This window comes from Simochromis diagramma, unplaced genomic scaffold, assembly GCF_900408965.1.
Source record: "Simochromis diagramma unplaced genomic scaffold, fSimDia1.1 OVJJ01000565.1, whole genome shotgun sequence".
Lineage (NCBI taxonomy): Eukaryota > Metazoa > Chordata > Actinopteri > Cichliformes > Cichlidae > Simochromis > Simochromis diagramma.
Window position 1 is genome coordinate 2101280 of NW_024387304.1, and position 25649 is coordinate 2126928.

General features: G+C 39.8%; 1 protein-coding gene across 2 annotated transcripts; it reads left to right on the plus strand.

Moving 5' to 3' along the window:
- The first annotated feature begins 2804 nt into the window (after positions 1–2804).
- On the plus strand, positions 2805–25623 carry npepps (aminopeptidase puromycin sensitive). Of its 2 annotated transcripts, none has more exons than XM_040004323.1 (23): positions 2805–3170; positions 4855–4939; positions 5127–5204; positions 5368–5489; positions 6896–7003; positions 8051–8251; positions 8496–8592; positions 8676–8709; positions 9335–9449; positions 11395–11559; positions 13300–13404; positions 13491–13551; positions 13637–13746; positions 13945–14008; positions 14344–14480; positions 15735–15869; positions 18108–18327; positions 18721–18863; positions 20464–20520; positions 20672–20779; positions 21263–21418; positions 21693–21740; positions 22598–25623. In XM_040004323.1, exons 1-23 carry the CDS (start codon positions 3048–3050, stop codon positions 22742–22744), a joined length of 2619 nt encoding a protein of 872 aa, XP_039860257.1. In that variant the 5' UTR covers positions 2805–3047; the 3' UTR covers positions 22745–25623. The 2 variants fall into 2 exon arrangements, with proteins under 2 accessions (XP_039860257.1, XP_039860256.1); XM_040004322.1 differs by having other exon boundaries at positions 2806–3170; positions 14341–14480.
- Positions 25624–25649: the final 26 nt, after the last annotated feature.

Genomic DNA, 25649 nt, shown 5'->3' on the forward strand with positions numbered 1-25649 from the left:
AGTATGAAACAGCTGAGCAACGTTAGGCACTTAACGCATACATGCATACACAGTGTTATGGAGTACCGGAATACGTGTACCGGCGTTACGTATTTAAAATACAAAATGTATTATACAAAAATATAATACAAAATATATAAAATACAAAATATAACTGTATTCCGTTAAAGTTACCGTTTAAACGGGTGGTATTCAGAATACAGTTCCTTGTTGAAAGAAATACACGGCGGTCTTTTCCTTTTTCATATATGCCTTCTCTATTTTTGGTCATGTCACCCCAGTGGAAACCCAAACAAATCACATTAAGAGGCTCTAGGGCCTGTGTCTCAATCTCGCGGCCAATGTCACCTCTACTCATAATGACGTGAAGAAATATTTTTAAAATGTATTATTCAAAAAATTATTTAATATGAAGGCAGAGTGTTACAGGCATATCCCTAAAGAATGTAGCCGGATGTAGCGGACCTGTTTTTATATACGGAATAGTTTTCTATACGAGATCGCTGCAAAAAGTGCAGCCTTACCCAATGTCCACCTACTGTTACTCATTTTATATTAAGATTTAGTTGGTATTGGTATGGCAAGTAACCTTCAATAATAGTATTAAATCACACAGCAATCGTACATTCATGTAGTTATAAAAAGCATGATAATATATTAAGTAATCCAAAGTATTCAGAATACGTTACTCTGTATTTTGTAACGTAACGGAATACGTTACAAAATACATTTTGGAGCATGTATTCTGTAATCTGTAGTGGAATACATTTGAAAAGTAACCTTCCCAATACTGTGGATACAAGTATCTTGGTTACATGTGAGAAATTAAAAATCTTATTTTGGATTCAAAAAGCTGGATAAGCTCTTATCTTAATCTTGATAAAGTTGTTTATGAGCACCTGGAGGATTATAATAAAAACTGGGATGTTGTGACATAAAACCGGGGATTTTGTTTGTGCCTGATATGATGAAAACCAAGATAAGATACAACATTTTTGTACTAACTGGTAAACAGGCCTGTAACAGAAGATGAAAGATCTACATAATTACACCTCTGATCATAACACTGTAACTTCAGCAGTTATTCTGGTGCTGCATTCTTTGGAAATCTATAGGTCTTGAATGTTGTTGTTGAAGAAGTTTCTGTCTGTGGGGTTTCTATAGCATTCCATCTGTCCCAAGCTTCTGTTCACATGCACAGGGTTGACTGAACATGTGACCAAATATTTGTCTCTGTCTTTTCAAGTGTGAACTCAACTTTAAGCTGTGACAAAAACTATGCTGACCAACCGGCCCATCTGAGCTTAGCATGTTGTTTTTGTGCATTCTTATGAACAACACCCCAAAGTGTTATTCTCTTTGTTATTGTTCCAGTAATGTACTTTAAAGAAAACTTGTAATTATATATGGTAACAACCAGATTACATTTGTTTTTTTAAATGTTTATTGAAGTTATGCATAAAATAAAATGTACATCATTTAGCTTCCTTAGTTTTAAGACTCATATAAGTACAGGGGAGCATAGTAGTCTAGGTGTCTGCCATCACGTCAAGTACTTTTCCTTCACGCAGGTTTGAGAAAAAAGAGAAGAAAATAACAAACAAAAAACAAACAAACATAAGTACAGATAGATGTAGTTTGTAACTATATACATCCAGAGAGAGGGCAGTCGAAAACCAACACACTCAGTAGCAGATGGTGACATAAATAGCATTAGTATATGTTACTTTAATTAAAAACAAACAAACAAACATTTAAACATCTATTCCTTCAATGGTGAATATCAGCAATATCTGGCCATACAGATATTGCCATTCTTCTTCTATAATCACCAGACCCCCCCATCTTTCCTTTATGTACTTCGCTGAGTGATTGCTGATATCATGAAGATTCTTGTATATTTGTGAGATTACACTTTTCTTAATTTCTGATTTATAAGCATTTATAAAGAGTTGGGTAAGTGGCCTCACTGCAGTGGTTATTTGGTTTTTAATGTTTCAAGTATAGCCAGATACATTTAAACAAGTATTTCTTGAAAATAAAAAATGAAACTTTGTAATAATATCCATATAGTGGCCAGCTTGTTAGGGATTTCACAGCTGACAGCTGTGTAAAATGACACTGACAAGAGAACAACGTATCAAGGCAACATTTGAGAGAGTAAAGTTGTGTTTCCACAGAAAAATGACAATTGAAGGAGACTTCAAACTTGACATGCTACCTTTGTTCATGTTTGTTAATTAAGAACCTTTGTCACATGTTAGTGCACATGTAATTCTGACATACAGAACACAGAGTTCATATTTCTGCTATAAATCATATCTTTCTAACACTGTTACTTGATAAGGAATCCCTTAAGTATCAAGAAAGTCAACAGTGTAATGACAGTACTGATAGATTAAACAAATGGCCACAAGTCAGACTTTTTGATTACATGCTGATCACCTACAGACCCCCTGTTTAAAAATTGTTCTAATCTTCGATGTCCATTTAACGATCCTAGCCATGTGCTGAGATCTGATTGGTACGTCCCAGATTGTACAACAACAAAATATCAATATCAACAACAAACATGTGTAACAAATTTCAGTTTGTTCATTATTTCGCTGGGAAAAAAGGATTTAAATTAATATACTGAAACAAAAAACACACAAAAAGCATGAAACAGTATAAAAATCTTTCTGTCAAAGGTTTTTGATAATATTACTGTCGCGTGTATGTACAGTTTGTGCGTGACCACACACACGCTCAGTGGGTACGTTGGAACGTGATGACGTCGCATGTCTGTAGGTCGACGCAGGGTTAGTGGAGTTGTTTGGGCTGTGAGAGGAGAGATCCGTAGCTGGCAGTGCTGGGAGGGTTTCAATTGATGTTGTTGCTTCTGGGCCGCACGATTCCGTTGTCATTCGCCCAGAGTCACTACTTGCTGCCAATCCTCACTGTCGAGGCTCGTTGTAGCCAGATCCGTGTTAATAAAACTCAGAGCGATAGCCAGCATTACACACAGCACCGTCTTCGTGAGCTCAAGCAACCAAAATATAGGAACCATGCCCGAAAGGAGGCCCTTCGTACGGCTACCTACTGACGTTTACCCCGTCAACTATGGTTTGTCTTTGAAGCCTGACCTGATTGACTTCACGTTTGAAGGCAAGCTGGAGGCTTTGGTGGAGGTATGTTGACCACGACACCCCCGTAGATACACAAATGGATTTATCTGTGCATGGCGGGGATCTCGTTATGTAATCTGACCAGCTAACGTTACCAGTTGCTAGCTAATTACGACAAATTGTTAGCCACTAGCCCACTAGCTGTCATTATTGCACGCGTTAGCTAATGTAAGCTGCAACGTGTTAAATGTTCTGACGGGCTCAATTTGGCCGAATTAAACCAATGGATGAAAAAGAAACAACCACGTTATGTTTCTGTGACTAACAGTAAGCTGATCCGGACTAGCTAGCACAACAGTCCCGTGCCGCAGAGTTGCACTCTCATGTTAGCCTAGCTACCTGTTAGCCATCTGCCAGTGGCAGGCAGTGCGCTAAGTTGAGGAGCTTGGTGAATACCAGCGACGGTAACCTCTCGTAGTAACATCCCATTGCTTTTGAGACTAATACTTAATAAGTGGCGATTCGTGAATTTGGTAAAGCGCTATCTAGCACCCAGCCAATATTCACTAGTGTTTGCTAAATCATGGCAACATCGTGTAGCCCCCTCCCACCCCAGTCCCACTAATACGGTTGAACTAGGTGAAGTTGTACATTAACATAAACCGTGAGGACAGTAAAATGACAAAGTTTTAAGTCCTTTCGGTACGTTTGCTACTGTATCTTGTGCTCACTTGTATCTATCGATAAAATGGCTGTACTTTGTAGACTGGATACTATGTAGGACGGAAAAAGCGACTCTGTTTATTTAACTTGTGTATAAATGGTCCCATTGTCCAGACACCTGTTAGTTGAGTGTGCTAACACCTGCGCCTGGTTGTAAACAGTTACTTAACGCACATTTTCACAGCAATCAAGTCAGATCACAGACGCTGTCTAAACATGCACCATTTCCAAGATTAACCTTATATGCTTTATGATATGCTTACACCACTAATGGTAGTGTAAAGTGCTTCATTGTCAGGAAGAGTCATCTGTTAAAAAGATTAACAAGACACTGGTAAACCTTTGGTACAAAAGAGAACCTGGAAAAACAACACAACACATTTTTACATGATGTAATAGCCAACCATTAATTGTGCGCAAATTCTATAAGGTGTTGTTGCACAAGCGAAGCACAGGTACAGTTTTTTCCATGAAGAATCCTCGACAACTTGGGTTTTTATGCAAACTGATTAACTGTGACATGATTTGCCCATTAAAATTAGACTCCAAATGCCTTTAAAGAGTTTGCTTTTTTTTAATTGGTAAAATGACCAGTTCAGATTTGGTAGACAAACAAACTTGTACACAATTACTGTATGCTCTCAGCTTCCATGTATCTTAAATAACATTGCCACAAACTGTGAATGTTTGTGGTTTTCCCTCTATGTTGGGGATTAACGTCTGCTTTTTGCACACAACTCAGAGTCCCCTAGTTGTGTTTTTGTTTTCATTTCCCTTCACTAACTATTGTTTCCCTTCAACGCTGTATTTTTTATCTGTACATTAGATTTGCTGTGTTTGCAATCTAAACAGGTTCAATTTGAATTCACAATCACTGGTATGGTTTGGTCCATTGATGTAGTTCCAAAATTAAACTTGAACTCTTCCTGATACTTGGATGCAGCTGCTGTGATTTACTGAAAATGTAGAAATTAAGGCACAGCAAAGAGTCTTAAGTTGACGTGTTTTATGTCAATATTTACAGGTTACACAAGCTACAAATCAGATTGTGATGAACTGTGCTGACATCGACATCATCACAGCTTCCTTTGTACCACAGGGAGGAGAAGGTGGGGGTCAGACTCAGTGAAACCTTGTTTTTGCTTTTATAAATGGCATTGTTGTGAATAGCATTGTCACTTCTAGCCATCTTATTTGATTTCAGGATTGAAAATTCTTAATAGCATCATTCCCCAAAGCCAACAGCGTCAGTTCTCAACATGTTCTGATCTTCTTTTTAAAATTTGTCCCTTTTAGAAATTAATGCGACGGGATTTAACTACCAAAATGAGGATGAGAAAGTCACCCTTTCATTTCCTAGTGCTCTACAGAAAGGTAAGAAGAGACTGTTGGCTGTCCCTGCTTCTGAAGCAACCGTCTGTATGACTGTTAAGAACAACAAGGACGATCATGCAGATGATCATTACTGTTATTATTCACCTCCCCTGTGGTGATGGCTGTACAAACAGTGTGTCTCTCTCTGTGCACGTCACCCCAGGCTTCGGCACATTGAAGATCGACTTTGTCGGGGAGCTGAACGACAAAATGAAAGGATTCTATAGAAGTAAATATACATCTCCTACTGGAGAGATTCGCTATGCTGCTGTCACACAGTTTGAGGTGAGTGAGTGGCCTCAATGAAGAATACTTGAAGTCGTGTGTATTGCTTAACACTTTAGTTGCCTGTGTTGCAAAACAGAGGCATGCAAGTCACGTGGCTGTTTTTGCTATTCAGAGTGGTATCTCACAGTTTGTTCTATTTGATACGCTCTAGTTTTGCTTGTCAGAAGTTGGCCAATTAAGCACAGACACTGACCAGGACACCTTTATCAGAACCCACTGTGCAGGAAATCAGGCTGTAATTTACATGTAGGCTTTTCTTCTGCAGCGGGTGCAGCTGGAAGATAAAGAGGATCTTTCTTTATACAGATGCATTTTCGCAGATTATTAAATGTTTCTTTTTCACCTCAAAGTAAATGCTGTAAAAATGTCCTATACACTCAAAGTATTTTGTGCGTGCTAAGTTTTTCTGTATTTGCTGGTGATAATTTCTGCTAAACACAGTCACTGATCGAGTGAGACAACTATTGAAAAGCTCACTCAAGTGTGCTTTTCCTTGTTCTCATGTTGGGCTTAAGATTTTTCAGGAAGCAGTTCTTGCACCACTTACAATAACTTAACAAGTTGTCATCAACTCTATTTTCTTCACTTCACATAATTCTCACCTGTTCCTCTGCATGTGAGTTCGTGAGGAGCTACACTCACAATTAAAGAGAAAGAAAAAGCTGAAAAAGTGAAAATTTTCACACTCGGCTGAAGTGAAACAAGTGCAAAAAAAGCTATGCAGATCTAATTTCCTATTATTCAGCGTACCTATCTTGCTTCTGTTTGGATTTATTTTCAAAGAAATACTTATAGTGTATACGATATGCTTTAAGAAGATGGGATAGCTTAAGTAAAGGCCAGGGTCTCATTTGTGATTAAAATGATGACTCCAGTCAGCTGTTCACAAAAAGGGAGCAGTGAAAGTTGAGCTTGAGAGCGAAGTTCGACCACACTCGCTCAAATGCATCCATGCTTGTATACTTACGTCAGTCACTCCAACTGGCCAAGCTTGTTGGTTTGGGAAACATAGAACTGTCATTTATCTAAAAGAAGCATATGCCATAGGTATGTTTCTGTACATCAGGAAACAGGTTACATGACCACGCCAAAAATGTTCAGTTGAATTGTTTCCTGCTAAAAATAAGTGTAGGACCGAATGGAAAAATGAAGGCGTGTATAGATAATTATGTATGTTGGTTCAAGTTTCTATTTGTGACAGTTACTGGTAAACTTAATGTAAACATTAAGTTTACCAGAAGTGAAGTCTGTTGCAGCTGGTGTCACACAAAAAGACCAGAAGGTGGAATATGAGAGGCTGTGTGTGATCTGAAGGTAAACACAGCCTGGCCTCGTCTGGACCCAACACCTCGTCTCACAATCTGTCCTTTTCCCCTCTGCCCCTCACACCCCTGTTTCTCCAGGCCACGGATGCTCGCAGAGCTTTCCCCTGTTGGGATGAGCCAGCTATCAAAGCCACCTTTGACATCACTTTGATAGTTCCCAAGGACCGAGTAGCCTTGTCAAATATGGTACGTGTCATATGTCCACTCCTCCCTCCGAGGAAGTGACGACCCCACAGTGACCAAGTCACTCTCTGCTGCCAGGGTTCCTTTATGCATGTCTGTGTTTTCCCTCCTTTCTTTTCCCTCTCTTTTTTCTGTGTAGCTTACATAACAGAGGGCAGACAGTCACTGTGTACTCTTCCTCTGGCTAAATATGAACAGCTCTGTCTGAAGTCTAACTACTGTATACATACAGTTTTGTCACTATAAGGAAATTTTAGTAAGTATCATGTGTTTATTTTGTATACTGTTTTCTGCTATTTTAACTGATCGACTTTACAGCCTAAATTAATCAGACAGCATCATCTGGCTCTGATTATTTAAAACGCAGCGCCCCTCCAGGCTGACGCGGTCCATCTGAGCAGTGACCGTGAAGTTAAATTTGGCTCTTTCTGACAATTTAATACGAATGACATTAATGCACTCTTTCTTTAATAATGACATTTTTATGGCTTCTTTTAGTAGAAAGGGTAAAAAATAGTTATAAATAAATGGAAAGAAAAAGAAAGACAACTGTAATCATAGGACCCCGGATAATGGTATTAATTGAAAGACTAAAACTGTCATGCATATGAATTATGAACTGCGCACAGACATAGGCTACTCCATCTCGGGACCTTTTTGTGTTTACATGCCTGCTGCAGTTTATTTTCTGCTTTGACCTCTAAAGTTGTGAGAACAATGTTATTTCTGCAGTCGCTGTCAACTCTTGCAAAATGTGTCCTACTCAGTATTTATTTAAGACGATCGTTTATTTGTGAACTTGGCAATAGAATAGAATAGAACAGAATAGAATAACCCTTTATTGTCTTTGTACGTGTACAAAGAAATTGTAGAGTGTTAGGGTTACTTTTGGTATAAACCAAAGGGTTTTGATTTATACAGTCAGTTACTCGTTTGCTTCTATATTTTGTCAATCAGCTGGTTAAACGGAGTCATTTTCAGTACACACTTCAGCCATATTCACTTCTGAGAATATTTAGTTTTTTAATTGTGGATCGATCTTCTCTCCAGAATGTCATTGATCGAAAGCCACACCCAGATGATGAAAACCTTGTCGAAGTCAAGTTTGCCACCACGCCCATCATGTCCACATACCTTGTAGCTTTTGTCATTGGTGAATATGACTATGTGGAAAGCCAGTCATCAGATGGTGTAATGGTACGCGTCTATACACCGGTTGGAAAGGCTGAACAAGGGAAATTTGCCCTGGAGGTAAGGCTGTTGTTGAAACATACCACATTTACAGAGCTGAACCCAACCTGTCGCTTTATTCACTGCATAATTTCTTTACCTTGAAGTAAAAAGTTTGTCCGTAAGCAGAATGAGAAAACAGACAAATTAACCAGCGTTTATATGACGTGGATCTGCTGGATGGTTACTGACACAGAATCAAACACAAGTGCTTTTCCTTTTTATTTTATTTTATCTTTTATTTTCTGTCATCTTTTTATTGCAGGTTGCAACTAAGACCTTACCTTTCTACAATGACTACTTCAGTGTTCCTTATCCGCTGCCTAAAATTGATCTTATAGCTATTGCTGATTTCGCTGCTGGTGAGTAGCTCTAGGTTCTTACATGTGGAAGTTTGGAAATGGTTAAAGTCAAACTGAAACACTTTCTTCCTCCTCCCATTCAGGTGCCATGGAGAACTGGGGCCTTGTTACCTACAGGTAAGCTTTACAAAACACAATAAGATATTTTAACTTGGCTAAATTCAGAGTGAGTGTGTCCATAGTATTTATAATGAATAGGCATGTAATAATAGTATAACTACAAGCAGTTTCCACCCAGGATATAATTTCTAGAGGCTGTGGCTCAGATGGGAGATTTTCCATCTCTCTGTTTTCTGTCATTGTAAATGTAATGTCTTTGGGTCTTGGGCTGTTAATTAGAATAAACAAGCACTTGGAAAATGTTTCTGTGAAGTCTATGAAATTGTGGTTTGCAGCCTGCTCTGACATTTATAAACTATGTGATTAAACATGAGTGTAATCAGGCTTTAACAGTTGTTAGACTCATTGAGAAAATGGCACATTTTTCTTTATGGATGACGGCCCTAATGGCTTTTTAATTGCTTTGTGCTTAGCTGAATGTGCCACCACCTGTTAGGTATTCAGCTGCTATCTGATTAGCACAGAGCCGCATTCATCTAGCATCCTCAAATAGATTGAAGTGCCTTGATAAACTGCACAGAAGGCGATGGGACTGTAGACAGATGAGCGAGGGCAAAGGTTGCAGACGAATCGTCGACCTTCAGCCGTCTTTGTATTAACCTCGAGTTTCTGCTGTTTTCAGGGAGACAGCATTGCTTATTGACCCGAAGAACTCCTGCTCATCCTCCAGGCAGTGGGTGGCACTGGTGGTTGGACATGAACTTGCCCACCAGTGGTTTGGAAATTTGGTCACCATGGTAAAAAAAAAAGCTATAAACTGACACCAGTTACACACACGCAGAACAGAAAATTATGTATTCCTGTTTGAAAAACATTTGTTAAAAGCGTAACAAATGTAGTAATAACAAAACAAAAACACGAACTGGACGATATTTTATAAACTAAGTTGAAGAAGACAAAATGTAAATCTCTGGAGAAATCAGTCAATCTTATTTATTTGGTCTTAATCTCTAAACTGTCCTCAGGTGTTTGGTTACACAGTCCTTCAATTCACGGCATTAAGAAAATGTCTCGATGCTGCACTCTCCATAAGAATGTGAAACTCATATCAAGTATTTGATTTGTATCTCAAAATATTAGAAAAAGTAGTGCCTGACTTATTTTTTTTTGTCATGCTCTTTATGCATACTGTATAAATAGATATGCATATGACTAAAATATCTGTATATGTAATGTGTTTATAATACATTAAGTCATTTTTACACCATTATATAATATTATCATTTATTTTTCTCATATCTTTATTGTAATTTTCTTTTATACAACAAAAAACAGATATTTAATGAACATAGCTGTCACAATGATACAAAAAAAATCTTGCAAGTAATAGGGACAAGATTCCCCCTTTTTTCATGAATAACCTCCGCCTCCAGTCCGTATGTTCATCTATGGCTTCCAGATATTCAGAAAGTCCCGTTGTTTGCCCTTGGCAGTGTATATATAGGCTACGTTCACACTGAAGACGAAAGCGCATCAAATCCGATTTTTCTGACCCTATGCGACCCATATCCGATCATGACAGTGTGAACGGCACAAATCCGATATTTTCAAATCCGATCTGGGTCACTTCCATATGTGGTACTGAATCCGATACATATCTGACGTTTTAGAAAGCGACTGCTGTGTGAACGGTCAGGTCGCATTAAATCCGTCTTTTACGTCACTGACACAAGACAGACGCCAATTATCAGCGCCGGAGAAGACATGGTGAACGCTTCCTGGCCATCCAGTGTAGATGTCAGTGAAACTGTTGGGAAGACAACGTTGGAGAAACGTGAACATTTTATTTGTACTGTATAATCTGCAGATTCTGACAGAAATCTGCAGCTATCCTTTGAAGCACCGCTCCTCTCTAAAACAGCAATAAGGATCATTATTAGATTATTTACATTATTATGTAAATAACAAAATAACTTAAAGCAAAAATTGGGAAACGTAAAGTCTGAAGTCTTTATATTAAGGGCCATCAGTCCAACAATACTGTTCGGTCTGGGTCTAAACAGAGCTCGTTGTGTGTGACGTCTTCTTTTGCGCATGCGGGCCGCTTTGAGGGTTCACACTAGAGCGCGTTTGCTGTCACATTTTATTTGTAGTGTGAACGAGCAGACAAAAAAATTGGATTTGATCAAAAAATCAGAATTGAGCATTAAGACCTGCAGTGTGAACGTAGCCTTACTCTTTCCAAGCCTGGAGAATCTGGAATTTCCTTCTTTCAGAGTCCCATGGAAGGTGCATCCATACTCCAACATAGTGCATTGGCTTTTCTGGCTTGAAGTAGTCCACAGTCTAGTAATTTGGTCTGCTTCTTTTATTGAGCTACATACTACCCTGCTTGAGCTCTTCTTGTTACAGGTTGTGGTTATCTTCATTTTTACCTGCTCTAACAAAGGAATTTCCCGTGATAGGTGGATAAATTGATAGATATCCAAACGTATGTTAGCCTTTAATGTAGGTAATGTAGCTTTGGGGTGCAGTTTGAAGATGATCTTTTTTAACTCGAGTTGCAACGATGTGAAGGAACTTTGTCCATAATGGAAAACAAACGAGTAAATGTTTCCTTTTTTACCTTTGGGAAACTCGTCGTGCTTCAGGAACGACTGTAATTTGTTTGGTTGTGCTCCATTAGTTTTGAAGGACTTGGAGGACGGTCTCGTCTTAGTGCCTGTCTGTGTTTGTGTGCAGGAATGGTGGACCCATCTGTGGCTCAATGAGGGGTTTGCATCCTGGATTGAGTATCTGTGTGTGGACCACTGCTTCCCAGAATATGACATCTGGACTCAGTTTGTCTCGGCCGACTACACCCGCGCTCTGGATCTGGACGCGCTGGACAGCAGCCATCCCATAGAGGTGAGCTTTGAAATCCAACTTTTTGTCTCTTTGGAGGAAAAAAGTGATTTTATTGATACCATATCACGAGGGTGTAAGCCCACCTTAACATCTGGATTTCACATTCACAACCCACATAATCTTTTCCAGGGCTCTAGACTAACTTTTTGCCCATGGGCGTACCGGTACGCCTAACTTTAAAAAGTTAGGCGTACCGGTACAAAAGTTAGGCGCACACAAATTTTATAATAATTTATATAATATAATGTGTTTTTCTGGATACACTGTGCTTTTTCAGCATTCAAAGATTGATGACACCGTGTCAGAGCACTGGCTATGAATTTCAGAAGGATCAGGCCTTAACTTAACAGAAAAGTTAGCAATAGTTCTTTTCCTATTACAGCTACATCCACGTCTGTCGTGCCTAGGCTGCTCACTAGGGCTGGGTATCATCACTGATTTCTATAATCCATTCGATTCCTGTTTTCAAAGTCCCGATTCGATTCAACTTAGCCTCAGACAGTCAGAAATATTATAATTCTGATCATTTATCAGCACTGACTTCATCAGAATTGTGAACATCACAGCAGATGCCTTTGTGTGAAAGTAACTGAGAATAAAACAGAAAAACATGAAGGAGATTTTCCTGGTCTGGCTTTTTATAGCAGATAACCTTAAAAATATTCTACAATGTTCTGCATATAAAGTTTAAATTTCTTCAGTATTGAACAACAGAAAAAATAGGCTTTCTTGTCCGAGGTCATTTAAGTGAAAAAAGAAAAAGAAAAAGACAGCAGCCGACAGCGCTGTAAACAACGGTAGACTGGTGGGTAATAAGCGAATGAATAATACAGAAAACAGAGATTGGAGACGGAAACTGTTCTTGAAGTACAGAGAGAGAGAGAGAGAGAGCTAGCTGTGCACGGAGTGTGATTTTAATAGTCGTGGAAGCAAAACAGCAAAATTCATGACGACATTGATCAAATGTGAAGCGCAGTTTGCTGCTTCTTTTGCTGCTGGCTCGGTGAATTTTGGTTGGAGAGACAAAACCTGCAGCTCAGAATCAGCGCAAAAAGACGTAAACACAGCGCGGACCGGACGCATCAGAACCGCTGAGCTCCGACAGCGTGTCCGTCTGCGGGCCGTAGACGGACACGCTGTCGGGTGAGAGAGCCGAGAAAGACAAAGCTGATTCTGATGCGTCGGTCCGCTCTGTGTTTACGTCTTTGTGTGGAGTCCGTGTACATGCTCTCATTTGCTGTTTGGTTGTTGTTGAAATGGTTTTGTGAGCTTTAATCTGAGAATCTGGCGTTTCTGGCAAAACACAGTTATATTTAAAAGTCGATTCAGGATTTAATGAATCGATATCGCTTTATTCAAGCTACTCACCTCCCACTTCCACCTGCACTTTCAACTGGACCACGGCCAATCAGAGAGGTCCCGCCCCTGACTATCTCTGATTGGTTTAGTCCACGATAGGGGCAAAATGTGTGTCTGTTGTTGACCACAGGGAAGGTTGCAGATTTTTTTTTTTTTTTTTTTTTTGCTACCCGAACAGTTGGTCACACAGGTGCAACCAAATATTTTTTTTTAGTCGCACCACTGAAAAATTTGGTCGCACTCTAGAGCCCTGTTTTCTTAATTACTGAGTGTGTTGAAGGACAGATAAAATTAGATATATTAAGGTCGGTGTGTGTTGCTGTGTATGGCCTTCTGTCAGCTTTGTAACACCCACTTATGGTTTTGTGTTTTGCTCTCAAGGTGAATGTGGGCCATCCATCAGAGGTCGATGAAATCTTTGATGCCATCTCCTACAGCAAAGGAGCATCCGTGATTCGCATGTTGCACAACTACATCGGAGATGAGGTTTGTTGTCTGATGTGGTATCTGTCGTCGTTTCCAGTCTGATGTTTAATATTTATGAATGTACTTGTCTTTCTCTTTCGTTGAAGGACTTTAGGAAAGGAATGAACGCCTATCTTTTGAAGTTCCAACATAAAAATGCATCAACAGGTGAGCGCACATGCAGGAAATACTTTCCCTTTACGTGAAGTTGTTGTGTGGAGTCACTCTTTTGACTTCTTCCTGTCTCCCACAGAGGACCTATGGGACTGTTTGGAACAGGCCAGTGGGAAACCCATTGCTGCAGTGATGGGCTCATGGACCAAGCAAATGGGCTTCCCCATAATAGCCGTCGACCAGGAACAGGTGAGCTGTTTAATCTGATTGTTTGACTCAGGTCATGCACTTATATTTGTTGAAGTTGATTTTGAAACTGGCCTAAACCAACACAGTGACATGAATACATTCATTCTACACCTACAGTTTTCTAGTTGAGCGTTTGGTTCTTTTCTGCTGTGACATTCATGCGTGCCTTGACTGTGATATTCATGATATTATTTTTAGCAAGGTGATGACTGCGTCCTCAAGATATCGCAGAAGAAGTTCTGTGCCAGTGGACCACATAATGGTGAGTGTTTGTCACGGACATTGCCTGGTAAAAATGTGGATTTACCAAATCCATTAGATGCAGTGGTTAACAGATTCGGTTAGCAAGCGTAAGGTCACTGGTTCAATTCCAACCCCTTCAGGGTTGTGTCAGGAAGTGTATCTGGCTCAAAAATGTGCTGAATAAGAAAATGTGTAGCTGCTTGTTGTGGGAATCCCTTGTAACAAGGGAACAGCTGAAAGTAGCTAGCTAGCTAAATGTAGACCTAAGGTTGTTTTTTAATGAGCTAAAAATAGAAAAACACTTTGAATCTAATCCTCCTGTGGTGGCTCCATCATTTGTCTGCTGAACAGAAGAAAACTGCCCCAGCTGGATGGTCCCCATTAGTATTTGTACCAGTGAGGACCCCAAATGCACCAAGCTCAAGGTTCTGCTGGACAGACAGGAGACCACCATCACTCTGAATAGTGTTGGCCCAGACCAGTGGATCAAGGTGAGGTCCCTAAGCAATAATATCCTGCACTGAAAATGATGCCACCACCAAAACGGTAAAATACTTCAGCCAAAAAGTTACAACCCCAGATTTTGCAGCAGATGATACATGTTTACAGCCATGTGCAAAAAATCAGATTTGACCTCTGCCGGTTTCAGTCTTCATGACAAGTGTACAGGGGTTACCCTGCATTTTAGCTTCAATAACGCTTCAAAATAGGGGTGTGGCTACTTTGGCTAGCACATGGATCCTGACACAGTCTGCTAGATTTCTTTGGTAATTTAAGTTTTGTGGTGTTGGTATCATTTTAAGCATTTTAATGACAAATTCTATGATATACTCTGGGGTTATTGTACTAATGGCCCATCTAAAAGTCTAATATTTTATCTTTACATAACCTTCTGTATACGTATATAAAGATATCTGAAGCAGTAGTATTAATTTTCCTGTAGGCCAGAGTGCATTCCAAGATATGCGTAGTAAGACCTGAGTGAAGATGTCATTTGCGTTGTTTGTAAATTGCTCGATTGTCATTTCGACCCTTGCAACAGCTGCAGACTGAGTTTAAGAATTAACGAGAGAAGATGCGTCAGTCTGTCGTCTTTTCATTAAAAGTAACTTTTAAAGTTGAAATAAAGTTAACAGACTGAGCTCCTTATTGTCAGCTGGAAGGACGAGCTGTAAGCATGTAAGCATCACAGAGTCAATTAACACCTTTTCTGTGAACCCAGTTCACTCTCAAAGGAACAGGTTAAGCAGCTATATTTATTCTTTTGTGTGGTCATTAAAATAATGACCACGGTGTAAATTGGCAAGGACAACGATGGACTTGTTTAGCTGCTTATAAATGTGACTTGCAAATTAGTGCAGCTGTCGAGTCTGTTTAACAGTTCCTCAGGAAGTAAGCATGGGAAATGTTTTTAAATGGGTCAGTGCTTCACAGTTGATGCAAACAATATGTTGAAATCCCATTACTGCTAGATCTGACTAAAGGTATCCAGTGCAGTTTAGAGTCAGTAGTGATGGAAGTAGTGGAGAATAGTGATTGGAGGCCTGCTGTTCACTATTGTCTCATTTTTATTCACCTAAAAAATAATTCACTCATCACAGCAAGCTTATTGTTGATTAATCTCTTGAATGTTAGCATTTATTCTGATAGTGTTTAAGGCTCAGCACTCAGTGTAAAGGGTAAAAATGGTAAGAGCCCAAATTTCCCACAGTCTGACTCAGACTTGTCTTTCTGCTGTTTTCCAGATCAACCCCGGCACTGTGGGCTTCTATCGCATCCAGTACAGCTCGTCCATGCTGGAGAGTTTGCTCCCAGGCATCAGAGACCTCAGCCTGCAGCCTGTGGACCGACTGGGACTGCAGAATGACCTCTTCTCCCTTGTAAGCCACACACACAGCTGGGAAACAAAACAATTAAAGAATAGTATTTCCTTTATTTTGTTCACAGCAGAATGTAATTGGCTGCAAAGCTAACTGCTTGTGAATGTAGAAAGGAAATCCACTCCCTTCCAGAGTAAACAGCCACCTGATTTACAGTACAAGGGAGCAGGAAGAGTGAAAAGAAAATGTGGGACATGAACGTGGAAAAAAACAGATAGTCAAACAAGTACAACTGTTTCTTATTAGTAGATTTATGTATTACACGATCTGAAATTATAATGGAAGTGTTGCATCAAAGAGTGGACCTGACTAATTGGGAATAATGAGCAGATCTAGCTAATGAAGCTCGTTTTTTTCTGCTTTGTGTCTCTTTTTTAAAGCGGCGCATTTATTGTGTCTTTAATCAAGCACAACAGTTTTCAGCTAGAAAGAGAGACAAAAATGTTTTCTAATGACCGGTTTTGTAACACTATCAACTTCCTTTAGGTGACGCAGCATGTCTCTGTATGCCTCCATAGATATTTAATTTAAAATTGTGAATGGCTGATGATGTATCTTTCTATTAATTATTGTGAACACTTCTGAACACAATGTTTTTAGAGGTCAGTGACAGAAGCAGATTTTTCCAGAGCTACATGACCCTCATGTTGAGCTTCTAAACACTAAAGCTGGTATAAAGTAAATTTGTGATTGACTCTCGGTATCATTACCTTGAATATAAATATAAATATCTCTGACCCTGGATTGAAATTAATACTGAGCTAATGTGTTGCATTACTGTAAATTTCACCACATTACTGGAAACTAATCAGTTTATCTTGCACTAAACCTAGTGCCTAGTACAGTATTTCCTACAACCTTTGAATAACATAATTAAACTTTAATTTGTTTGCGAGACATTTGACAAAAGCGTAACTTGAGCAGCACCGCATGTTTAAAAACTGCAAAATGCACAAAGATCGACAGATTGTCACTTCCTGAGCAGTCCTTACTTTGAATAACATTACAGCCTCCTGTTTTTTAAACATCTTTCTCCACCTCTGAGTCCCACGTTACCATTTTTCTCTCTTTGGGAAATACAGCAGCTATACATTTAGCTAGCAGATTCCTTTTTTGGTAACTTACATCGAAACATTGTCTGTTTGGTATTTGTTGAGCAAAATGAAATGACCTGCTATCTAAGATATTATTCTGTTTGTGCTCATGAAAAGTGCTTTTTAGATGTATCAGCTCACAGAGATGTGTTGAAGCTATAAGCTGGCCTTGGGATGTCATTACTTTCCTATTACTGAGCCAGTATCACCATGTTGTTACTGGGAGCAACACCAGGCTGCAAAATGAACTCTTTGATAGTAATATACATTAATCTGGCTATGAGATCTAAATAGTCATTACTGAAGGTGCTGGAACATGGTTCCAGATTCTTCTGGGCCACTTTAACCCCCAGCTATCACATTTTATGTGATTTGATTCCAACCTGACTTGGTTTTGTTGTAACAAGTTAAACGCACTGGCAAACTCTTCATTCGTCCTCTGCTTCCTTCCCACTGGCTCAACACAAAGTGGTTTTGGATTAATATCAGACCTTTATGCTTCCTTCTTCACTCCTACACAATCTGCAGCTTTATCAAAGGATTGGAATTTTCCTGAACTTTATTGCAGGCAAATTAGATGTTGACACTGTGTGATAGGAGTAATGTTCACAAGATCAAACGGCGGCTAATCATAAATCTGTTCAGTTGTTCTCCTTTGAAAGCGAACAACTCAACAGGTTTTGTCCGTCGTCATTAAACTAAAACCTTATTGTTTTGCACGTTAAAACAAGCTCATGTGGACGTGATGGCCGTATGGTGACAAAAAGTGCTCGTTTGTTCATATTTCTTCTCTTTTTGGAAACATATTCTAACCCTGAGCTCAAACATGCCAAGAAACTAACCTGACACACAGTCACTTTACTGGAAGAGCATTTCTTCTGACCCTGAGGCAGTTCAGGAAATGGATCCACGTTTCTTAGAAAAAAATCCATTCTTCGTTTTCTATGAAATGCTTTATTGTTAGTGTTAGTACCATTGTTGCACAACTTTTCCTTTGCACCTGCAGTTTGAGACTTCAGATGTGGTTATAAAGTTAATTTTCGTACAGAAACCCTTCACCTTGAAAAACTATAACATCCACCATGAAGCACAAGGCTTTCATCCTGCCGGGATGTTTTCGTTTCTAATTGATTTGTGGCCTCAGTCTCGTGCAGGGATGATCAGCACAGTGGAGGTGCTGAAGCTGATGGAAGCCTTTGTCAATGAGCCCAACTACACAGTGTGGAGTGACCTGAGCTGCAACCTGGGAGTGTTGTCTTCTCTGCTGTCCCACACCGACTTCCACGAGGAAATCCAGGAGTTCATCCGGGACCTCTTTACTCCCATTGGCCTCAAGCTCGGCTGGGACAGTAAACCGGGGGAAGGTGAGAAGGCGTTGTAGAGAGATTGCATTCAAGGTGTTCACATCTTCCTTAGAGCCGCTCCATTCCTTTCTTGTTATTAATATTAAAATTGAGAGGAGTCTTGTGCAGGAGGAATGTAGAGAGTAGGAAAGTAAAATATTTGACCTTTATTTTCAAACTTGAAAACGTTTTGGTACAAAAAAATGCTTTTCTTTTTTTTAGGCCATGAGAGCTACCCTGTTATCAGATGAGCTTTTCGGTTACTTGAACTGAACCATATATAACTCGTAACTGTTTGTTTCCACTGTTTCTGCTTTGGAGACAGGTCGGATAAGATGACTGACTGAAATTAGTGTGAAAAAGCTCTGTCCATGAGTAATGGAGTAACCTAAGGGCTATTTTTGTGTGCTACAGGTCACCTGGATGCTCTGTTGAGAAGCCTGGTTCTGGGGAAACTGGGTAAGGCAGGACACAAACCCACACTGGAAGAGGCCCGGCGGAGATTCAAGGATCACGTGGATGGCAAGCAGGTTTTACCTGCGGACCTGAGAAGTCCGGTAAGTTGAGCTTGTGCAGGCACTTTGGCAACGAACAGTGTCAGATGGTATTCACACTGATCAGTATGTTTTGCTTCAATTTGCTAAAAAATAAATCAGATTAATAAAACAAAAAAGTTCAGATTTTAAAATGTGGACATTAGGCTGCAGTCGGGTCTTGCTTGAGCTGAAGATCTTCTTCCATCATTATTTTTTCTTTTTTTAGTATGTTAGGCTTGTTTATTCAGTGAAATAGCCTGCGGACACACACTATGTAAGTCTGTAGTAGTTGGCAGTTACAGTCAGTCATTTGCACACTGACTGTGGCAAGAACTAGTAAAAAAACCAAAATCTATCTATAAATGAGCCTTCCTCTGTTTTTGTAGTTCATATGTTGTGCTTATATCTAACTCCATATTATGCTGACTCTACTAGAATAACTATTTGACAGTTCAACTTTGAGCCTTATTTATCTCATACTGGGCGTTGGTGCGGCCCCTCAGAGCTCTATATTATGAAGGAAACTCAACACAGATGTGCTTTCTTTGAGCGAGTGAGCTCGACAAAACCTAAAACCCATTTGGAGATGATGGTTATCAACAAGCTGTTAAGAAGAGCTTCATAATTCAGGCTCTCTGCGCCTCGTATTAAAAGGGGCTTTTGTTATTTTAAAGTCTGTAACTCTGGAAATCTCTTTAGCTTGGTATGGCTTAACAACTTGGGCAAATAAAAGGTATCCCCCAGCAGAGAAGCTATATGCCACTTAAACATGCATATTACATTTTTGAAACACATGTTTTTATACTTTATTTTAATCTGCTGCTGTCTCTTACACATTAGGCATTATAGCAGAACATACACAGAGAAAACTGTCAATCAATAAAATAAATGTACTTGAAACATGCTGTAAATCAAAGAATTAGTGAAACTGGGCTCTTCCAGCCAACTTTGAACTGAAACTCTGAACATAACTTGCTCCTAACAAGGTTACATGTTCAGCATAAGTTACCATGAGGATTTAACCAGGTAAAAACAGAGCCGCTCTCCTCACACAGACAACTGGCTTTAATCTGGTTTTATAGTGGACTCCCCAGCATGTCAGCATGAAACGAGCAGTCTTAATTTTAGTCCACAGTGCTCATGATGACCTTTTATTAGCAACGTCTATTCTCTGTGACATCATACAGAGCCAACGGTATTTTTTTTTAAAAAACGCTGTTTGTCGTGAGCATGCACTGTACGTATAAAGCATCTTACAGTACAGGAGGTGTGTTCTGTAAGGAGAGGAAAACTGTATGTTTGACCTCCAAGACGACGCCACTGTCACTGGCGAGGTTTGATTGTGAAGATTTGGGTAGAATTTCAATAAAGTGCTGGTCACATGACCTTAGGTCACCTGATCTTTGGTAAAAACGTCACTTTATAAGGGGTAAGATTGTAGGTGCTTATCTCAGACTGGATCAGAAGCTTTCATTTGTGTGCAAAGTGATTAGAAGATACATGCCGATGGGAAAAAAACCTTGAAGGCCCAACAAATACAGTATAGCAGCATCACCATACTACAGTGTAATTCAGTTAAACGTTATTAAAGGATAATGTCGAAGTATCTTTTTGCCCACAGGTGTATCTAACAGTATTGAAGCATGGAGATAGTGCTACACTGGACACGATGCTGAAGGTAAAACTACATCATGTCTCCATCTTACACTGTGAAGCTTTGAGTGACGTACTCGGTGTCATTTAGCACCAATAATTCCAAAGGAGTTGGATCTGAGTGACTGTAGTTGGGTACTCACGGTCACATTGTGTCTTTGTCACTACTCCCTCAGCTCCACAAGCAAGCAGACATGCAAGAGGAGAAGAATCGAATCGAGCGAGTTCTCGGAGCCATCTCTGCCCCTGATCTCATCCAGAAAGTGCTCAACTTTGCCCTCTCGGTACATAAGACCGTTTAATTGCCGGCTCTCAAGCGTAGTTTTATTTCTCAGGATACAGAAAAAGAAAGGAATGGCGTTTACTTGCAATCATGGTCAAATAAAAAGACCCGGGGGTGTTTTTGTTCCGTAAGCTTTTTCATATGTAACCCTGAGTCGTGTTTTTAGTGTGACTCAACTTATAGATTAGAGTGAGTAAAATTTGGAGCATTGGCTTTAGAAAAGTGTTGCATTTGGCTTTAAGTCCCTGTCAGTGCTGAAGTTACTGTCAGCTCAAAACTAAAGGACGTTACAGTTAAAGCTGCTTTACATAAAAACTGACGGTGAACCGATAAAATTGGATGTTGTGCTTTCTTGTTACAGCTTTAAAGGAGTTGTAGAAAAGTCTGATGATTCTCCAGCTGCAGTGTGATGGAGGCCAACATGGCTTCTGTCAAATACCACAACAGCTCATTTAGTTCTCTCTGCATGTTCCCGTCCCAACAGGAAGACGTTCGTCCCCAGGACACGGTTTCAGTAATCGGGGGAGTGGCAGGAAGCAGTAAACAAGGACGGAAAGCTGCCTGGAAGTTTGTCAAGGATAACTGGGAGGAACTTTATAACCGCTACCAGGGAGGATTTCTCATATCAAGGCTTATCAAGGTAAAGAAAGGGCCTGAGGTTTACAGTTTCCTGAGGTTTTCTGGTTATTTCACTGTAAAATACACACACAGACACACACGCGTCTATGTTTTTATGTTTTATTTCATAACTTGGAGTTTGTGTTCGGTCAGGCTACAAATATTTGAATCAGAATCAAAATGTCTTTATTGTCATTGTCACAGGTACAACAAAATTAAAAATGGTCCCCGGTCAGTGCGTCCGTTTTATTTGTTTGTAGTCTGCTCACATTTGTCTTATTCGTGTGTCTTTGCAGCTCACAGTCGATGGATTTGCTATTGATAAAATGGCTGTGGAAGTCAAGGTGAGCGCTCCCTCTTGTGGGATTTAATTAAATTATATTAATTTTCCAAGTTAGGAAATGAATGGTACAGGGAATGGTTCTTGTGCATTGCTTTTCTACTCAGTGTTTTAGCTGTACTTCTACTGTGTGGTGAAATAAACAAAGAGAAAAAAACCCAACAGGATTGATGATTGATGATTGGATCCTTGCCGCTGATGACCAATCCAGCTTTTTAGGTTAGACTTTGACCCAAAAAGGCTGATAGGTGATTAAAATATTAAATTCCTGTCCTGAAGTCAGGGTCTGTGGCTCTGAGTATGAGGCAAAAATTCAGATTTTGAGAAAACAGTGTGGGTTACTCCATGTGATATTTCCCACCCCATCATATTTCCATCTAACTTTAACAAACAAAGCATCCTTTGGTGTCTTTGGTAGTTGCTTATTAGTTGCTTATTTGCTCTAAGTGGAATTGTAGTTGAAATCGATGCACGCCCACTTCACTCTGCCAGCTGATACTTTACTCGTTGCCTGCTTGTCTCTGCCTGTTTGCCCTGAGCAACTTAAACCCTACTGCTACGAATACGCAAGCATTTTCCCAGTCCAGATTTCTAAATGAGGAAACTGGAAGTCTTATGGAAAATGTTGGCACATGAGAGAAATGCAGATAGAATTCCAAAAGGAGGTTGTAAAAGTGGTTCATGAAGAAATCGAAACTCCATTTTATATAAAATGTTATTCTTTGTAGGAGGTTCTGTTCTGCTTTATTATCTAGATTCTGCAGTGTGATTTTAAATTCAGTTTATTAATCTGATGTGGTGTTATTGTTACTGATATGATGCAACAGGGGTTAAGGGTTTCCTTCCTTTCTGTCCCTGCAGAGTTTCTTTGAGAGTCACCCGGCGCCAGCGGCCGAGCGTACCGTGCAGCAGTGCTGTGAGAACATCCTCCTCAATGCCGCCTGGCTTAAGCGTGACGCAGAAGACATCCACCAGTATCTACTCCAGCGCAAAGCACCCCCCGTCTGAACTACCAACCCTGTCGCCCCCACTCCCTACCCCCACCCCCAACTACAGACCAGAGCGGGAGACCAGAGGGTACTTTGCAGCAGGCTTCATTTCTCTAAAGAAACTGCAAGAAACAAGAAGACAAAGCCAAGAATTTAACAGTGTGTTGGAAACACAGACTCTTTTTACGTTAACAAGCAAAATTCTGTTTAGACAGACCAGGAATGTAGTTTTATCCCCATTCTGCCCATCAGCAGATGACCCATCTGTTAGTCAGCACGCAATTTTTAAGTCTCACAAGCACCTCGACCCTCGAAATGATCGCCAACCCTGCTAACGGTCACATGACCAGCCCGTAAACACCCCTTTATCCACTTTGGCTCGTAGCTGAGAAAACTGTGAACCCTGTCCTCCTTTTTCCTGCTGTCGGCCATTCTGAATGCATGAAGTGTCTGAGGTTTGTTTTTTCTTCTTTTTCCTCCCTGCATTTGCTGCTTTAATTATACCACTTAGTCCTCCTTGCTGTGATACTTTCCCACATCCTTGTTTCTCTCACACGTTCCTCCTGGTCTTCCTTCACTTTTGGGCGCTGTGATTGGGTAAACTAAAAAAACCAACCTGGGCAGAATGGGGTTAATAACCATAGTGTGTGTTGTAGTTTCCAACAGCACTGATTCTACATTGCTAATAAATGGTTAGGACGAGGTGAGCAACGCTAGCATGGTACTACATTATAAATTGTATAATGCAAGCATTATTTTATTTTTAAATTGTTTTGTTTTTGTTGCCAGTATTCCTAGCAAAGAATTAAATGGAAAGGTTCATGGATACCTGTTTCCACTCCCCCCAGGAAGAAAAAACAAACAAACCTCAAGCTTGTTTGTGTTGAGCAGAGGTTGTGTAGTTAAAATCATCCAGATTCTTTATCCTTCTCCCACAATGAAATGACGGTCCAGGCGTGTTTTTATAAAAGCGATGCAGTTATATATTTAAATGTTGCGATAATCCTGTTATGTGAGGACAAGGAAAGAAAAAGATCACAACACTACTTACCGGGGCCTTTTCTTTCTGAAGTAAAATCCTGAAACGCCTCTCCGTAGGGTTGAGAATCCAGCGAGACCCAGTTCGGACTTTTGCGGGCGCGACACATCAACGTTGACCCTGCCGTCGACCTCGGAAGCCTTAAACCGGTCGACCGGTTTTGCAGTAAATATTCAGCACTGAAGCGGTGATCATAGGGGACTTCCTCATAAACATCAAATGGATCTAATGTGACAGATTACACAGACTTGTTGAACGAGTATATCTATTATAGAATTTACAATTTGATGTGTTTTTTTGGAAACATACCAACGAGTCGTCTAACCTGTTGTCGAGACCCCGCCCCCTCCCTTGGAACATTTGTTTTTTGGGTTTTTTTTGTTTTGTTTTGTTTTGTTTTTTTGTTAAAAAATACAGTTGGTGTTCATTAAAGTGGAAAAGGATTATAAAAACTAATGATGTGAAATCAGTACATGTTGAGTTTTATGAGTGAGGGGGTGAGTGTATGTAAGAATATCATTTTTAGCTCGTGCAGCTCCTGTTCCTGTTAACCCTAGCCAGTTTGTTTCTTTTCTTTCCTAGTTTGAATTTATAGCATTGTATCAAATCAAACGCACTGAATAATTAATTTCCTTTTTTGAAAAGGGGGCCGTTAAAAAGGGGACTCACTGAATGTGTGTGCCTGCTCACAATGTGGCTGAGCATCTTTCTTGAGCACAACTCAAACATGTGTCGCTGAAGTCATTTGTCACAGGAAATTAAAGAGAAAACATATATACAAAAATGAAACATGTCCAGCTTTGGATGATCCAGGGAGCTGTCAGTTCACTGGTAACTCAAGCTGAAATATGAGAATTGCTTTCCAAATTTTCCACAACACTTACTCAGGTGCTCAGCAATAGATCTGCAAAATCTGAAGCCGGTGGTATGAACAGATACTTTTCAGCTTACGAGTAAGCTTGTTTCTTAGAAGCAAATTACAACCAGACAAAGAATGCGCACCAACTGCTTAACTCCCTGAAACTAGATTTATTAAAGGTTAATTCTGATAGAAAGTTAAAATCACATTTTGGTTTTTAGTAAAAAATACCTGTGTTCACTGAACATGCAGATGTTTAAATTACTCTGATTGTAGTTGAACATGAGGAGCAAATGTAAATATACAGTTTATTAAAGTAACTGGTGTCTGTCCATTAAGGACAATGTTCAGGGGCTTTTACAAAAAAAGGCTTTCTGGGAAGCTTATTGTAGTAACATTCATCATTCATCAGCAGAGCTTGGTTATCATCCAGGCACTAGAAACCTAAATGACAAAAGGACGTATGATGGCAAAGCCGCGAGATACAGAGGTAGAGCAATATGGGATAGAGACTAGCAGAGTAGAGCCTATACATAGCTGTTCTACATTTTTATGGCATTTTAAACTATATAAATATTGTCTGCATATTTTAAGCCCTTTGACATCAAGGTTGAAAGGTTGTACACTATTCAAAAGCACCAGACCTACTGAGTCTCAGTGCAAAGCATTTTAAGTGTCTTCCACTTACCTAGTCATAGGGTGAAAGGCAGGGTACACCCCAGACAAGCTGCAACTGCATCGCAGGGCTGACAGATATTTAACCGCTGGTGCTGATTACTGCACCACTGTACCACCCTTTTTATTTGCAAATTTATTCTTTCAGTTTCTTAAGTTTCTATACTCTCTGTTTTCCATACTTATGGCTGTGGGTCATTATCCCATATAGCATAAAAGAAATACACCCTATGTGTTTAATATGTTTAAGGAAAAAGAATATATTGCATATGTATGGCCTTAAAGTGACCTAAAGCACTACCTGAAATAAAAATGAGTAATTTAATCTGGCCTCATTATCTGTTTGTCATT

Coding starts and splice junctions, on each gene's coding strand:
- npepps (XM_040004322.1), top strand. CDS start 3,048: ATGCCCGAAAGGAGGCCCTTCGTACGGCTACCTACTGACGTTTACCCC. Junction 4,940..5,126: donor TGTACCACAGGGAGGAGAAG/GTGGGGGTCAGA, acceptor TGTCCCTTTTAG/AAATTAATGCGACGGGATTT. Junction 8,593..8,675: donor TATTGCTGATTTCGCTGCTG/GTGAGTAGCTCT, acceptor CCTCCCATTCAG/GTGCCATGGAGAACTGGGGC.